The sequence below is a fragment of the Carcharhinus amblyrhynchos genome, chromosome 26 (genome assembly GCF_965287045.1).
Source record: "Carcharhinus amblyrhynchos chromosome 26, sCarAmb.v2.hapA, whole genome shotgun sequence".
Taxonomy (NCBI): Eukaryota; Metazoa; Chordata; class Chondrichthyes; order Carcharhiniformes; family Carcharhinidae; genus Carcharhinus; species Carcharhinus amblyrhynchos.
In genome coordinates, this window is record NC_137349.1 from 39,729,495 (window position 1) to 39,747,833 (window position 18,339).

The following is an 18,339-nucleotide window of genomic DNA, read 5'->3' on the forward strand; positions in this document are numbered from 1 at the left end:
CATTTCTCCCACACCAATCTTTAAGCCACCCATTTACCTGCTTAATCTTATTGACCCTTCGCCAATTAGCCTGTGGCTCAGGTAGTAATCCAAAGATTATTATGTTTTTGGTTCTGCTCTTTAATTCAGCTCTGAGCTGATCATATTCCATTAGCAGAACCCCTGCCTTGTTTTACCTGTGTTATTGGTACCTACATGAACCACAACAACTGGATTTTTATCCTCCCATTCTAAATTCCTCTGCATCCCAGATGAGAGATCCCAGACTGAGCATCGGACAGGCAACACAACCTTTGGGACTCTCGACGCTGGTCACAGAGAACAGTGTCTATGCCCCTAACAGCTCTATCCCCAATTACAGTGACACTTCTTTTCTCTCCCCCCCCCACTTGAATAGCTCCCTGCACCATGGTGCTGCGGTCAGTTGGCTCATCCTCTCTATTGTCACCTCTGTTGCTAATCCCTAATTGCCGTTGAGCAAAGGGCAGTTAAACGTCCACCACATTGCAGTACGTCTGGAGTCACATGTAGGCCAAACCAAGTAAGAACAGCAGATTTCCTTCCTCAAAGGTGCCTTTGTGAATCAGATGGGTTTTTATGACAATTGACAATGCTCATCGTCAGACTATTAATTCTGAGTTTTTACTGAATTCAAATTTCACCATCTGCCATGGTGGGATTCGAACCCAGGTTATTTCAGATTACAGCATCTGCAGTATTTTGCTTATTTTTGTGTTTAATCCACTGTCATTTCTCTTCTGGAAATGTCTACCTTGAAGAAGTACTGCCTTTGTCTCTGATGGGATTTTTCTTTGTCTCTCTCTGACCGTGTTCACCTTCATTGCTTTCCATTTTCCTCTTGGCGTTTGATGAGTTGTTTAGCAAAACCACTTCCATAGCCAAATTTCCTTCCACAGGGACCATCTCCATCTCAAGCCCACCCCACGCGGATTCCAATCAAGTTCCATCCCACATGTTTCAATCCAGCCAGGATTACAGGTTTCTCACACTGCTGTTCTCACCACGTTCTGAGATCCCCACTCAGTGCCACATGTACACACTCGATATCTCTCTCCAACAGTACCAGCTCACCCTCTATCGAAGTTGTCGTTATCCCATGAGAAACATAAACGTAGAAAATACAAGCAGGAGTAGGCCATTTGGCCCTTCAAGCCTGCTCTGCCATTCAATCTGATCATGGCCGATCATTGAATTCAATATCCTGAGCCCCCCCCTTCCCACCATACCCCTTGCTCCCTTTAGCCCCAAGAGCTATATCTAATATCTTCTTGAAATCAGCCAACGTTTTGGCCTCAACTATGTTTGGTGGTAACAAATTTCATAGATTCACCGCCCTCTGGGTGAAGAAACTTCTCCTCCTATCAGTCTGAAAAGATTTATCTTTGAGCCTCAAACTATGACCCCTGGTTCTGGACTCCCCCACCATTGGGAACATTCTTGCAGAATCTACCCTGTTAGAATTTTATAAGTTTCTATGAGATCCACTCTTCTAAACTCAGTGGGTATAATCCTAACTGACTTAGTCCCTCTTCGTCTGGCAGAGTTGCCACCCCAGGAATTAGCCTGGTAAACGTTCACTGCACTCCCCCTACAGTAAGGACATCCTTCCTCAGGTAAGGAGACCAGTGCTGCAGACAGTGCTCCAGGTGGGTGGCCTGCCCCTTTAAGGGACTGGTGCATCCTGGGAGCTGGCCGGAGTTTTCCCCCCGTCACGTGCCGGCGGCGCGCGGCTCCAGGCTGGCTTCAGGCGGCAGCGGCCAATCAGAACGCGCGGTGCTGCGGGGTGACCGGAAGTGACGGCGCTGTTATGGTGAGGCTGCAGCGCGGATAGCGGTTTCCTGTTCCCGGAGCGAGCGGCGGCGGGACCCCCGGAGGCGGCGGCAACATGTCCGCCTCGGCCGTCTATGTGCTGGACCTGAAGGGCAAGGTGAGCAGCATGCGCGGCCCGGGGTGGGGAGGGGCAGACCTTACCCCCCCACCCCCAGTGTGGGGGAGGGGCAGACACTACCCCCCCCCATGGGGAGGGGTCAGACATTACACCCCCCCCCATGGGGAGGGGCAGACATTACACCCCCCCCCCCATGGGGAGGGGTCAGACATTACACCCCCCCTCCATGGGGAGGGGTCAGACATTACACCCCCCCCCCATGGGGAGGGGTAGACATTACACCCCCCCCCATGGGGAGGGGCAGACATTACACCCCCCCCCATGGGGAGGGGCAGACATTACACCCCCCCCCATGGGGAGGGGCAGACATTACACCCCCCCCCCCCATGGGGAGGGGTAGACATTACACCCCCCCCCCCAATGGGGAGGGGCAGACATTACTCCCCCCCCCCCCCCCCCCATGGGGAGGAGTAGACATTACACCCCCCCCCCCCATGGGGAGGGGCAGACACTACCCCCCCCATGGGGAGGGGCAGACATTACACCCCCCCCCCCCATGGGGAGGGGTAGACATTACACCCCCCCCAATGGGGAGGGGCAGACATAACTCCTCCCCCCCCCCCGTCCTGTTGGGGAGGGTTAGACATTATTCTCCCATGTGGGTGAGGGGGTAGACATTACACTGTGGGGGGAGGATACCGGGTGCAGGTCTGACAGATACCCCAATGGAGTGGGTTAGGTGCTAGATTGCTCACCTCATCCTTCTGGGACTGTTCCACAGTGTCTTTAGTATGGGGCTCAAGTGTAGCAGCTGTTGGCAGAATTCAGCCCCAAAGTTGACCAGATATCCTGTTTTATCTGAAAAACAACCTTGTTGATCATTAGGCCAATCGCCATCTTTGAAAGTAGTTGGCGAAAGATCAGATTCAGACTGGGAGTGATGGCTATCGATATTAATAGAAAAGGTCACTGTCAGGTCATTAAATCAAAGCCTCATTACCCCCTTCAGATAGATGCAGGAGATCCTGTGGTACTGTGGAAGAATGTCCACACCAGTACTGTGGAAGAGCAGGAGAATTATTGCTCAACTGATGTCACTGAAACAGATGCTCTAGCCAATGTTGTTGCTGTTTGCATTATCCTACTATACTTAAATTGGTCACTGTGCTCCCAACACCACAACAGTGATGATATGTCACTATTTCATTGGTTCTAATGTGCCTTAACGCACTGACGTTGTGAAAGGTGCTTTATAAATGTAGGCCCTGCTTTCCTAGATGATGGGCTTACCCCTGCTCTTGATGCCTTGAACAGAAAGGGTTAAAAAGTTAATGAATGACTGTACGATTGTTCTCAATGCTTTGCAGAGAAACAGCAGCTTGTGCACTGTAAGATGAATTGTTAACTAGTTTGTGAAAGAGCTGATTGAGGAGGTGGTGTGGACGGAATGCTGTAACTCCCTGCTGTTCTCCCAAATGCTGCTATTAGATCAGAGAGAAGCAATTCAGATCTCAGAACTGGACCTCTTGTCTGTCAAGCAGGCAGATTGGAACCTGGTTTCACATCTGATTTAATCTGGCCAACAAGGAAAATAATTTCTCTCAATCTAGTTTGTCTTTTAAACATCTTTATCACTTTAATGAGATAAATCTGGAAATATCTATGCACAAAGGAGTACAAATCCAGCCTATGTAGCTGGCCCTTGTAACTGAACCCCTTTTGGTATTATGGTGAATGTTCTCCCTTCTCCAAGGCCCCTGTAAATGTGTGGTGGAGGCAAATTTAGTCATAGATTTTCAATGGGAATTGAATAAATATCTATCCGACTGTCTGCCCCTCTACCACAGCTACATTCGCGGCCAGGTGTCCCTGGAGAGGGAGCATGCGGTGTCCTCAGGTGCAGTTGACGCCTTCCATGCCCGCTGGGCACCGCAGGGGCTGGTGTGTGTTATAGACCCCAACAATTACATTTTGATTTGATGTGTCTTAAGTTTCCTTTGTACTTCTGTTTTTGTTCGGGCCGTTCCCCTTCCTTTTGGGGAGCTGCCCCTTTTAGTTTGTCCTAATTTAATTTGCGATGGTCTACTTGCTTTGACCTAAAAGACCAAGAGGAAATGGGCAGCGCAGTGGCACAGTGGTTAGCACTTTTGTCTGAGCAAAACAAGCTGGAAATATGTGCGCTTTGAAGTTTGCGTGACTCCTGGGGGTCAGGGAGAGACCCCCAACTGGTGAATCGAATTGAAGGGGTATTTTTGAACAGAGAGATGGATTGTACACAGTCTGTGCAAGAACTAACACTGGACTAAACCCTTCACCTTTAGCCTCCTTCAAATTTAATATTATTCCCAATTTTTTACAGCAATCTGACTCACTGCACATTGACAGATCTGCCAGCTCTTGATCATTTTACACCAACTTTCTGTTAGAGTATTCTCCCCTGCCCTAGCCCTTTAACCCCACATGTTTACCGTGGCTAATCCATCTAACCTACACATCATGGGACACTAAGGGACAATTTAGCATGGTGTGGAGTTTGCACGTTCTCCCCCTGTCAGTGAGGGTTTCCTCTGGGTACTCCAGATATGCAGGGTAAGTGGATTGCCATGCTAAATTGCCTCTTGCTGTCTAAAATTATGTAGCTTAGAGGGATTAGTGGGGTTACAGAGATGGAGTGGACCTAGATAAAATACTCGTGTCAGAGAGTCATGCAGACCTGACATGCCGATAGACATCCTTCTGCATTGCAGGGATTCTATGTATCTGTTATGAATTTTGAGAATCTCACAAATCCACTGCACGTTTTAGTGAATCCTTTAGCTCATTGTAAGTGATGCCTCAAAAGGTGTGCTGGTGACTTGAACCTGTTTGAAATATAAAGAACTTTATAATGGCTTGATAACCCATACAATATAGAGCTCTCTATGTTTAAAATGTCAAAGCTCACTGTCTTTCTTGTGAAAGGATGTGCAACACATCTTGGTCATGCACTGAACGTTTTGTCTGGACCATAGGGGTAGAAGAAGTGTAACTGAAGTGCTCCTGCACTGTAGGAGCTCTGTTCATTTCACCCTGTGGGTATGCCGGCGTTGGACTGGTGTAAACACAGTAAAAAGTCTGACAACACCAGGTTTTAGTCCAACCAATTTATTTGATAATAGACTCACAAGCTTTCGAGGTCTCCCTCTTCGTCAGGTGAATTCCATTCACCTGACGAAGAGGGAGACCTCGAAAGCTTGTGAGTCTATTATCAAATAAATTGGTTGGATTAAAACCTGGTGTTGTCAGACTTTTTACTACATTTCACCCTGTCCATGGAGGCCTTGTGACACTGTGGCAGCGCCCCTATCGCTGGACCAGAAGCTCTGGGTTTAAGTCCAGTGTCAGAACTTGGTGGCCTTGGAAGAAGTGTTCGATGGGCTGATAATCAGCTGGGCAATTCTTCACCCACTGTTTCCCAAAGGCTCCAAAACACTATAGGTGTGAAGATAACGCTAACAATAACAATCCTTCCATGCAGTGTGGGTTAACAGTTAATGAACCAAGCAAACTAGATCACTGAGCCCTTTCAGTGTCCTGGCCAACATTCTTCCTTGAACCAGCACTGTCAAAACCTGATGAATTGCTTGTTGGTCACGTTGACGTTTGTGGGTCATTGGCAATATTTCACACCTATGCTTCAAAGCAAACAGTTGTTTTAAGCACATTGAAATGTGGTGAGCCAAGTCACTGGGCATTACTTTGTGTTCTTCATTTTGTCTTTCTGTTAAGGTACATCACTTTCTTAGAATTCCTACTGTGCAGAATGAGGCTACTTGGCCCATTGAGTCTGCACTGACCGCAATCCCACCCAGACCCTATCCCTATAACCCCACTTATCCACCCTGCTAGTCCCCTTGACATAAAAGGATATTTAGCTTGGCCAATCAACCTAACCCACACGTCTTTACTCTGTAGGAGGAAACCGGAGCATCCAGAGATAAACTAATCAATAAATAAATAAACTTTAACTTTACAAACCCATGCAGACATGGGAGAATGTGCAAACTCCATACACAGTCGCCCAAAGCCGAAATTGAACCTGGGTCCCTGGCGCTGTGAGGCAGCAAAGCTAACCACTATGCCACCGTGTCACCCCTAAGTGAAAGAATTTTGCTAAATGTATATAGAGTTTCTCTTTGGAATAACCCAGTTTGGGACCAGTGAGGTTCAGCGATACTGTCACAAATGATGAATTAGTGCTTGAACCATGAGGGGTTTGGATTTGTTTATTTCTGTCTAATCTTGGTGAGTGGAGCCAGCTGAGACTGCACAGTGTAATGTTAGATATTACTGATAATATATCCTGCAAGGGAGAAAAGGGGAGAAAAAGATCAAAGAGGGCAAAAAAAGGAGACCTGAGCAGACAGTAAGGAGCTAAGTAAAGGTAATCAAACAGAGGTGGTAAGAGAAGAGAATGCACAGGCGGATGATAAAGAGGCCTGGGAGTAAAGCAGCAGATGATAAGCAAAGGAAAGTGATTATTCTACAATGATTATTGTGGAATAAGTCTGGATTTATATAGGAAATCATTTTAGTTCATGCAGAAGTGTGAGCAAGAAAGAAAATAGTTGGTGTGTCATTGAGAAAATATTCTGGGTACTTGAATACAGTCATGATGTGGTTCACCTGATGTTGTGAGATTTCTCACTTTAATGTATCCAGCCATAGACATTGGATTTGATAAAATAAAAGCAAAATACTGCAATGCTGGAAATGTTTCTCCCTCACTTTAACTCTAAAGAGTAATAATACAGACTTGACATTAACTCTGTTTCTCTCTTCAAAGATGCTACCAGACCTGAATTTTTCTAGCAGTTTGTGTTTTTATTAGATTCCACAATAGCAGAAAGTGCACAGAACAATTGGATTTTTGTCAGTTCTATGGAGGAAATTTACCTGATGCTTACAAATGCAGATGAGATTCTGTATTCATTCTTCTGTGCACTCATTCATTCTGCAGACCAAGCACATGTTTACATTGGAGGAGGCCATTCAGCCCATTAAACCTCTGTGAACTCTTCATTTTCAAATATTTATCCAGTTTTCTTTTGAGGGCTCCTTTTGTACCTGCTTCCCCCACTCTTTCGTGCCGTGCATTCTAGCTCATCGTAACTGGTTGAGTTTTAGAAATAGTTCCTTCTACTTGATTCTTTTGTCAATTATCTTAAATCTGTCTCCCCGGTTGCTGTTGTTGAATGCCTTCTGTTAATGTACATCACAATCTCAAGTAGAAGACTTTTAGTAAATGTATACAGGGTAACTCTTCACTGGAACTACCCAGTTTGGGCCAAAGCTACCAAGTTAGTTCTAAACAGTGGAGTTGAGCAATACTCTGTGCCATCTCTCTTCCAATAACCCTTGCTCCTTTGGTGTCTGTACACAACTAGATTCCCTTATCCCTGATACCATCCAGTACATCTCTGCACCCTCTCCAAGGTTTTGACATTTTTACCAAAGTGTGGTTAGAGCATTTAAAAAAAAACATTTGAGAATTGGGTGTTGTTGACTAGGTTAGCATTTATTGCCCATCCCTAATTGCCCTTGAGAAGGTGGCGGTGAACTGCCTTCTTGAACCACTACAGTCCATGTGGTGTAGGTAAACCCACAGCTGGGAGGCAGTTCCAGGATTTTGACCCAATGACAGTGAAGGAACAGCAATATATTTCCAAGTCAAGATAGTGAGTGACTTGTAGGGGAACTGCCAGGTGATGGTGCTCCTGTCTGTCTGTTAGAGACATTGGTTACAATGCTCTAGCCATGGCATATTGGTAGTTTTTAATGGTTTATCATAACTTTCTTGATTTCTCTATTTTAATTGAGAAAGCTCAGTATTCCAGCTTTTTTAATCAGCACACCACCTTCAAAGATTTATATGTGCAGTCCCCAAATCTGTCTGTTCCTGCACCCTTCTGAAAAAAGAACAAATGCTATCTTTATATTGGCTCCTTCCTTTTCTTTCAAAATGTATAACTACACACTTTTCCTGACATATGTCCATTTCACCAGCCTCTGTCCGTCCTGAAGTCTGTTACTGTCTCTTTATGGTTTACTACTTTCCCAAGCTTGAAACTTTATGTAGAATTTCTTCCTGAGTTTTCAGTGTTAATGAGCAGACCTCTGGTTTCTGTCACCTGTTGGCATAACACTGGGCACCTGCCATGTCATGCCCTAGAGTTGCTTAGCTGCCTTGTATGGTCGTTCAGTCAGTAAGTGGTTCTCATTGGCATTCGTTCAAGTTGAGAGTATATTTCTTATTGCTGTCAAGTAAATTGAAACATTTATTGATGGCTCTGGAATCAGTATCCAACTATCGTAACCGGGGGAAGGTTAGCCATCTTTTTAAAACAAAAAGAGAGATTTGCATTTATATCGCACTTCTCATGATCACTGGATGTACTTTGTGGCCAGTGAAGTTCTTTTGAGGTGGAATCGCTGTTACAGTGCAAGAAAAGTGGTAGCTGACCCGTGGACAGCAAGCTCCCACAAACAGCGATGTGTTAATGACAGATAATCTGTTTTTGTGATTTTGATTGGAGGATAAATATCAGCCTGGGGAGAGCTCTCATGCTGAAATTGTACCGTGAGGACCTTCACAGCAACACAAGCAGGCAAATGAGGTCTCAGTTTAACATCTTGTCCAACAGCACCTCCAGCAATGCAGCACACCTTCACTGCTTTGCAGTCCTGTCAGCCGTAAAGCTAAAGTACTGAATTAAACCAGTAAAGTCTTTTCGGACTGATTAATCTCATGTTTAACCACATGAATGATTATTTAGCTGAACAGGCTGTTCTGTATGTCATGTACAGTAATCTCTAATTCATGGGAACGAAACAGAATAACTGTATAATGCCTCAAATATTTCCATATATTTTGCACAGGTTTAGAAAGTTAGTGTGCCTGATACTGATAACTTATTCTGCGTGCTTGTGTGAATAGATCTAAGAAAAAGGAGTAGGCATTCAGCCAGTTGAGCCTCTTTCGCCATTCTGTAAGATCACGGCTGATTGGTTGAGACCTTAACACCACTTCCTTGTCTGTTCTCATGACCCTCGTGTCCCTTGTCAATCAAACATTAAATTTTTGCCCACTCTCTTAATCCATTGATGTCTCTTAACAGATTCTGTCCTCACAACTTGCCTTCATACCTATCTTTGCATCATTGGTAAATTTGGTTATCGTACACTCTATCTCTTCATCTATATTGTAAATAGTTGAGATCCCAGTACTGATCCCTGAGGCACTACAGGTACAGTTTACCATTCTGGCAATGACCTGTTGATCCTGTTTCTGTTAGTTAGCAATGCTCATGTTAATATAACACCCCTCTCATGTGCTCTAGTGCAATCTTTTGTGGTATGTTATGTGGAAATAGTTAGCTTCAACATGTCTTGCACGCAAATTTGAAGTGTAGTTCAATTATGTAGTGGTTTGCTTTAATTATACTAAATTATGTATTAAGTGCTTCCTATGCTGAACACAATTGCAGACTGTATCACATTATGCACATGCACATTCACATAACACCTTTGCAGCAAAAACCACAGATGATTTGGTTATTCCTTTGATTGCTGTTTGTGGGAGTTTGCAGTCTGCAAGTGCACTGTCGCTGTTCCCACATTACAACAATGTTGAGAATACTGCATTGTTGTGAGGTTGTATGGGATTCCTGAGGCATGGAAGGCAGTTTGTAAATGGCAAGTCTCTTGCGGTTTTTGTTCAGTCAGTTGAATACAGAAATTCATGGTCGGGATTTTACGTGATCTTTGCCATTGAGATTATGCTTACAGATTAGATGAGCGATTCAATTGCACAGTGGGTCGAATTACATTGGAGAGATGGAAAAAGACACACTAATCATTTGGGGAGGGGAAGTGGTCTTGTGTGAAGTGAGTTTGAGCACTGTGTTCATCATTTCTTGGGTGTAGTTTCACAGTACAAGCCTGGCCATGAGTTGGAATGTCACTCAGACCTTGTAGATATTGGTTGTTGTAAACCATATATAGTGAACTTCACATATTATCAAGCTTGCTTGTGGAAGTAAAGTCAAGCTCTCACTGTCCTGGCCTTGGATAAATGACAAACTCCCCAGATCAGGCTTCATTTGGGAGCCACGTTCTCCTTGTGAGCCCATTCCTTCAGGGAATCTGATCTTGCCATGCCTGTTTTATATAGTACAACTCCAGGGGTTTATTGAAAAGGGCCTGCTCTTCACTCAGCTAGTGCTTTTTAAGTAAGAAGTGGTTTATTTCTGCTGTTGTGAAACAGTTCCTGTTCAGTGACGCCATTGAAATTATTTCCTCTTTTGAAACTGTTCATTACAAATTGCTTGTTTTGAAGAATCTGTTAGCCAGTTTTTCACAGAATCAGAATAGTACACCGCCAAGGAGTTACTTTGATCCAACAGGTCTGACATAGTTCTTTCAAAGAGAAATCCAGTTTGTCTCCATCACCAGCTCCTTCCTCGTTGCTACCATTTCTTCTCCTGCAAGTATTTATCCCATTCCCCTTTGAAAGATGTTGTTGAATCTGTACCCACCATCCTCTCAGACTGTTCAGAGTCCAAACTGTTTAGAAGCTTTGTCTAACTCATTCATGATTTAAGCTGTCCCTCTCATCAGGTCTCCTTGTGGCATTAATTAAGGGCAAAAGATGCTCAGCAGATTTGATAATGTCTGTGAAGAGGTATGACACTGTGTAATTGACCTCAAATTTTCCTCTATCCACAGATACTGCCCAGTCTGCTGAGTATTTCGAGCATTTTGTTTTTATTTCAGATTTCCTGCATCTATAGTACTTTGCTCATGGTCTTCATTTGTGTAAAGAGAACACTCCGGCTTTGCTAGTTTATCTACGTAACTGTAATCCCTTCTTCCGACAATCATTCTAGTAACATTTGATGAAACAGAGATGAGATGATAGAAATATATTTGACTCAATGAGTATGCTCCACCATTAAACAAGACTGTGGCTGATCTGATTATGGCCTTGCCTCCTTTTTCCTGTCTGACCCCATAGCCGTTAACCACCTAACTCAGCCGTTACTATGTTCGTTGCCCTAGCCTTCACTGCTTTCTGTAGAAGAGAATTCCAAATATTAATAACCCTCAGAAGAAATTCCTCCTTACCTCAGTCTTATGTTGGAATCTCCTAGTTCTGGATTTCCCCGTGAGGGAACTCTCAGCATCAAGCTTTGTCCGAACCATACTTTTCAATAATATCTTCTCTCAATTTTCTCAACTGCAAAGGGGATAGGCCCAACCTGCTCAACCTTTCCTGATAAATGTACCCCTTCACCCCAAGAATCAGCCAAGTGAACCTTCTCTGAACTGCCTCTAATGTAAATATATTCCCCTTTAAGTAAGGAGACCAGAACAGTGCTCAGTACTCCATATGCAGTCTCAACAATGCCCTGTACAGTTGTAGCAAGTCTTCCCTACTTTCATACTCCACCCCACTTGGCCATCATTCCATTTGCCTTCCTAACTACCTGCATGCTAACATTGTGATTTATGTGTGATGACCCCCATTTTCCTCAGTACTATAGCATTCTGCAGTTTCTCTCTTTTTAAATAATATCCTGCTTTTCTATCTACTAAATTTATGCCCACTCGCTTAATTTTGCAGATTCGTCCTGTCTTTGCATCATCAGCAAATATAACTGTTGGTGCCATAATCTGAGTCACCCATATAGATTATATTTATTGAGGCCCCAGCACTGATGCTTGTAGTATTCCGCTCGTTAATGTTTCAGTCAACCTGAGAATGAGCCATTCACCCCAACCCTTATTTCCTGTTAGTTAACCAGTCCTCTATAGGCCGCCAACACCATAAGCTCTTCTGCGGTCACCTTTTATATGGTGCCTTATCAGGTGCCTTATCAAGCCCCTTTTGAAATCCAGATGCACTGCGTCTACTGGTTCTTCCTTATCCACCTTGCTGACACATTTCACTTATAAGTGGTGAGGGACTGGAATGCCCTGCCTGCTGCAGTTGTAAATGCGCCTAGTTTGGGGGCGTTTAAGAGATTGGTGGATAGGTTTATGGACGAAAAAGGAGTGGTTTAGATTAGTGGGTCAATGTTTTTTTTTAAAAATAAGACTGGTCGGCGCAACATTGTGGGCCGAAGGGCCTGTTCCGCGCTGTAATGTTCTATGTTCTATGTTCTATGTTCTAAACTCAAATTTGTCAAATCTGATTTCCCTTTCGCAAAATCAGACATTCAGCCTGACAGTGTTCTGATTTTTCTAAACGCCTTAGTACCTACTTAATGGACTTTAGCATTTTTCCACAGGTGGCATGGTGGTTGGCACTGCTGCCTCACAGTGCCAGGGACTCATTCTTGTTTTAAGTGACTGTCTGTGTGGAATCTGCACATTCTCCCTGTGTCTGCATGGGTTTCCTCTGGGTGCTCCAGTTTCCTCCCACAGTCTGAAAGACGTGCTGGTTAGAGTCATTGACCATGCTAAATTCTTCCTTGACAAAGTACCTCATAAGAGGTTATTGCAGAAGGTCAGGGGACTTGGAGTTGGGGGTAGGGTGTTAGCGTGGATAGAGGATTGGTTGTCAAATAGGAGGCAGAGAGTGGGGGTCAACGGGTGCTATTCGGATTGGCGGATGGTGACTAGTGGAGTGCCCCAGGGGTCGGTGCTGGGGCCTCAGCTTTTTACCATTTATATAGATGATCTGGAGGAGGGAACCGAGTGTAGGGTGTCGAAATTTGCGGATGACACCAAGATTGGGGGAACGGCAAATTGTGCGGAGGGTGTGGAGAGTCTGCAGAAGGATCTAGATAGGCTGGGCGAATGGGCCAGGAAATGGCAAATGGAATTTAATGTTGGCAAGTGTGAGGTGGTCCACTTTGGTAGGAAGAATGGTAGGAAGGACTATTACTTACGGGGCGAAAAACTGCAGCAGGCGACGGTGCAGAGGGACCTCGGGGTCCTTGTGCATGAGTCGCAAAAACCCAGCTTGCAGGTACAGCAGGTGGCCAGGAAGGCGAATGGGATGCTGGCCTTCATAGCGAAGGGGATTGAATATAAAAGTAGGGAGGTCTTGCTGCAGCTGTATAGGGCATTGGTGAGGCCGCAGCTGGAGTACTGTGTGCAGTTTTGGGCGCCGCACCTGCGCAAAGATATTTTGGCCTTGGAGGGAGTGCAGAGGAGGTTTACTAGGCTGATACCGGAGTTGAGGGGGTTGAACTATGAGGAGAGGCTGAATAAACTAGGCTTGTACTCGTTGGAGTTTAGAAGAATGAGGGGAGATCTCATTGAGACGTATAAGATGATGAATGGGATGGATAGGATAGAGGTGGAGAGACTCTTCCCACTGAAAAAAGACAGTAGGACTAGGGGGCACAGCTTCAAGATAAAGGGGGGGGGTGTTTTAGAACGGAGTTGAGGAGGAACTTCTTCACTCAAAGGGTGGTGAATCTCTGGAATTCTCTACCCGTTGAAGTGGTGGAGGCTGCCTCGCTAAATATTTTCAAGAAGCGGGTTGATGGATTTTTGATAAGAGAGGGGATTAAGGGTTATGGGGAGAGGGCCGGAAAGTGGAACTGAGCCACGACAGATCAGCCATGATCTTATTGAATGGCGGGGCAGGCTCGAAGGGCCAGATGGCCTACTCCTGCTCCTATTTCTTATGTTCTTATGTTCTTATACCTGAACAGGCTTCGGAGTGTGTTGACTTGGGGATTTTCACAGTAACTTCCTCAGTGTTAATTTAAGCCTACTTGTGACACTAATAAATAATACTTAAATGTTAGACTAACAGGCCTATAGTTTCCTGTTTACAGTTTTTCTCCTTTCTTGAATCTTAATGTTTTGTGGTTTTTCAAACCCCTGCGACTTTTGTGGAATTTTGGAAGATTACAACTAATGCAGCCACTATCTCTGCAGCAACTCCTACGAGAGGGTAGAATGCAGGCCAGTGGGTCTAGGGACTTCTCAGCCTTTAGTCCCATTCATTTTCCGAGTACCTTTTCTCTCATGATCTGGATTGTTTTAATTTCTTCCTCCTTTATGTCCATTGCTTTCCTGTTATTTGGAGGTTTTTTGTCTCACTGACTGTAAGGTAGATGGAAAATATTTGTTCAGTTTCTGCCGTTTCCTTGTTTCGTATTTATTTCCCAATCTTGCCTTCGAAGGGACCAACGTTCACCTTTCCTACTCTTTTCGTTTTTATATATTTGTGGAAGTTATTACTGTCTGTTCTTGCTAGTTTTCTCTCCCAGTTTCTCCCTCTATTCTTTGTAGCAGGAGGATGACACAGCTCAAGTGTGCAGTGAGGCACTAACATGTCACCTCAGCCTTGTGTCATACAGTGTGCTGTTTGAAAGTGTAGAAGGAAGTTTGATGGATGTTTGTAGTTGCTGTGGGGGACAGCACCTTGCACGCACGATCAAACTATTAATACTTGACCTCTAATGGTGCATTAGCCAGCAACTGAGTCAAAATTTAATTGTTGCTTATTTTGGGGAAAGAGTCAAACTATGTAGAAAACTTCTTCTCGTTCTTTGGGATGGCACAGTGGTTAACACTGCTGCCTCGATGCCAGGGACCTGGGTTCAATTCCAGCCTTGGGTGACTGCGTGGGTTTCCTCCCATATTCCTAAATTGTGCAGGTTAGGTTGATTGGCCATGCTAAATTGCCCCTTGGTATCAGGGGGCTAGCGGAATACATGGGATTACGGGGGTAGGACCTGGGCGGGATTGCTTTTGGTGCAGGTTTGATGGGCCAAATGGACTCCTGCACTGGAGGGATTCTATGATTCCTAATCTAAGAGATGGTCTTTGCAGAGCTTCATTAAAGCGGTGCCGTGGTGAAATACCTTTATTGTCATTTCTTTTAAAATCATTCATGGGCATCACTGGCTGACCAGCATTTGTTGCCCATCCCTAGTTGCCCTTGAGAAGATGGTGGTGAGCTTCCTTTGAATCGCTGCAGTCCATGTTCTGTGAGTTGACTCACAATGAGGTTAGGGAGGAAATTTCAGGATTTTGACCCAGCAACTGCAAAGGAAGAGCTATGTATTTCCAGGTCAGGACGTTGAGTGGCTTGGAGGGGATCTTGCAGATGGTAGTAGTCCCATGTATCTGCAGCTGTTGTCCTTCTAGAAGACAGTGGTTGCGGGTTTGGAAGGTACTGTCTAAGGATCTTTGATGAATTGCTGCAGTGTGTCTTGTAGATAGTACACACTGCTGCGACTGAGCATCAGAGGTGAAGGGATTGAATGTTTGTAGATGTGGTGCCAATCAAGTGGACTACATTGTCCTGGATGGTGTCAAGCTTCTTGAGTGTTGTTGGAGCTGCACTCATCCAGGCAAGTGGGGAGTTTATCCATCCTGACTTGTGCCTTGTAGATGGTGGACAGGGTTTTGTGGAGTCAGGAAGTGAGTTACGTGTCGCAGTATTCCTAGCTTCTGACCTGCTCCTGTAGCCACTGTGTTTATGTGGCGACTCCAGTTGAGTTTCTGGTCAATGGTAAGCCCAAGGACGTTGACAGTGGAGGTTTCAGTAATGGTATCATAATTGAATGTCAAGGGGCAGTGGTTAGTGTCTCTTATTGGTGATGGTCTTTGCCTGGCATTTATGTGGTGCAAATTTTACCTGCTACTCATCAGCCCAAGCCTCGATATTGTCCAGATCTTGCTACGTTTGAACATGGACTGCTTCAGCATCTGAGGAGTCGAGAATGGTGCTGAACATTGTGCAATCATCGGTGAGCATCCCCACTTCTGAGCTTATGATGGAGGGAAGGTCATTGATGAAACAACTGAAGTGTCCTATGTTGAGCATAGGACACTACCCTGAGGAGCTCCTGCACTGATGTCTGGAGCTGAGATCACTGACCCTCCACAACCATCTTCCTGCGTACCAGGTATGACTGCAACCAGCAGAATGTTTGCCCCCTGATACCCATTGATTCCAGTTTGGCTAGGGTTCCTTGATGCCACACTCAGTCTTGATGTCAAGGGCTGTCACTTCCATCTCATCCCTGAAATTCAACTCTTTAATCCATGTTTTACCCAAGGTTGTAATGGGGTGAAGAGCTGAGTGACTCTGGTGAAACCTGAACGAGGTGTCACTGAGCAGGTGCTGCTTGATAGCGCTGTCAGTGACCTCTTCCATCACTTTACTGATGTTCAAGAGTAAGCTGGACAGTAACTGGCTGGGTTGGATTTGTCCTGCTTTTTATAGAACATAGAACATAGAACATTACAGCGCAGAACAGGCCCTTCGGCCCACGATGTTGCGCCGACCAGTTACAAAAACAATGACCCACTAGCCTATACCAATCCCTTTTCGTCCATAAACCTATCCAGAGATCTCTTAAACGCCCCCAAACTAGACGCATTTACAACTGCAGCAGGCAGGGCATTCCAATCCCTCACCACCCGCTGGGTAAAGAACCTACCCCTGACATCCGTCCTGTAGCTACCCCCCCTTAATTTAAAGCCATCATGCCATTATGTACAGATGATTTGGAGATGCTGGCATTGGACTGAGGTAAGCACAGTAAGGAGTCTCTCAACATCAGGTTGAAGTCCAATAGGTTTATTTGGTAACACAAGTTTTCGGAGCACTGCCTCTTCTTCAGGTGAGTGACCTGAAGAAGGAACTTGTGCTACCAAATAAACCTGTTGGACCTTAACCAAGTGTTGTGAGACTCCTTACTCTTTTTGTGTACAGGACATACCTGGGAAATTTTCCACATTGGGTAGATGCCAGTGTTATAACTGTAGTGGAAGAGCTTGGCCAGAAGAGCAGCAAGTTCTGGAGCATAAGTCTTCGATGCTATAGCTGGAATGTTATCAGGGCCCAATGTCTTTGCAGTATCCAGTGCCTCCAATTTGTTTCTTGATAAACTTGTTTTATGGAGTGAATCAAATTGGCTGGAGACTGGATGGATTATCCATTCGGCACTTCTGGCTGAAGATTGCTGCAAATACTTGAGCCTTATTGTTTGCACTGATGTGCTGGGCTTGTCCATCATTGTGAATGGGGATATTTGTGGCACCTTCTCCTCCAGCGAGTTGTTTAATTGTCCACTTCTGTTCATGACTGGATGTGGCTGACCTGCGGAGCTTAGATCTGATCTGTTGGATGTCGAATCACGTTGCTGTCTTATCACTTGCTGTTTTGTGCCTTTGGCATGCAAATAGTCCTGTTTGGTAACTTCACCAGGTCGACACATTTTTAGTTACGCCCGGTGATGCTTCTGTCATGCCCTCCTCTCCATTGAACCAGGGTTGATTCCCTAGCTTGATGGTAATGGTTGGCTGGGAGGGTATGCTGGGCATGAGGTTACAGGTTATGCTGGAATATAATTCCACTTCTGTTGCTGGTCCACAGCGCCTCATGGATGCCCGGTTTTGAGTTGCTAGATCAATTCAAAGTCTGTCCCATTTAGCATGATGATGGTGCCTCACAATGATGGAGGTTATTCTCAATGTGAAGGTGGGATTTTGTCACCACAAGGACTGTGCGGTGGTCACTCTTACCGAAACTGTCATGGATAGATACATCTGCACCTGGCAGATTGGTAAAGATGAGGTCAAGCATGTTTACTGAGGCTGAACAGTGTACGGGGTAAATGTCTAGCTACATAATATATTAAACCTACTAGATAAGAAACCTTACATTTTGTTATCGCATTTTGTGAACATGTTTGCGTCAGCTTTTCACATTTTAATTTCCTGTCACCATCTTTATAATGAACATTGTCGTTGCAAACTTTTGTGTGTAGTTATACCCTCCTGCAGAGGTGCTGCTGCTTCACCTACAGTTGGCTGTTCAACCTGTGCCTCACTCATATACTCCAACCAAATGTACTTTATCCCCTTTGTCACATTTAACTATAAATATCAAAGCATGTACAAAAACGTCAGAATCTATGACTTTAAAATGGGGAGTTGATCACAGCTGCATGTGATAGAAGGAAGCCATTCGGCCCATCGAGCCTGCACCAACAAGAATCCCACCTAACCCCTATTCCCATAACCCCACGTATTTATCCTGCTAATCACCCTAACATAAGGAGCAATTTAGCATGGCCAGTCCACCTAATCTGCACATCTTTGGACTGAGAGGAAACCCACGCAAACACGGAGAATTTGCAAACTCCACACAATCACCCAAGGCTGGAATTGAACATGGGTCCCTGGCACTGAGACGCAGCAATGCTAACCACTTTGCCACCATGCCACCCCAGTCCAAATATCTCTGATTGTTGCACAGAAAACAATGATTGTTTTTAACTTTGCATATGCAATGTCATAAGAATGGGTTAGCATTTCACCAAAAGGTAAATACTCTAACAGTTTTGATTAATCAAATGAAATAGTTCACAGTAACTTCATTGCAATGCGAATGTAAGCCGACTTGTGAC

The 18,339-nt window shown here is 44.9% G+C and overlaps 1 protein-coding gene across 1 annotated transcript in view; it reads left to right on the plus strand.

The window, feature by feature from the left end:
* The first annotated feature begins 1,831 nt into the window (after window positions 1–1,831).
* LOC145358505 (AP-1 complex subunit mu-1) overlaps window positions 1,832–18,339 on the plus strand; it is a 109,725-nt gene continuing 93,217 nt past the window's right edge. The window contains exon 1 of the mRNA XM_080212621.1: window positions 1,832–1,948. Within this exon, the coding sequence (XP_080068747.1) occupies window positions 1,907–1,948 (42 nt within the window). The 5' untranslated portion in view covers window positions 1,832–1,906. The remainder of the gene's footprint in view (window positions 1,949–18,339) is intronic.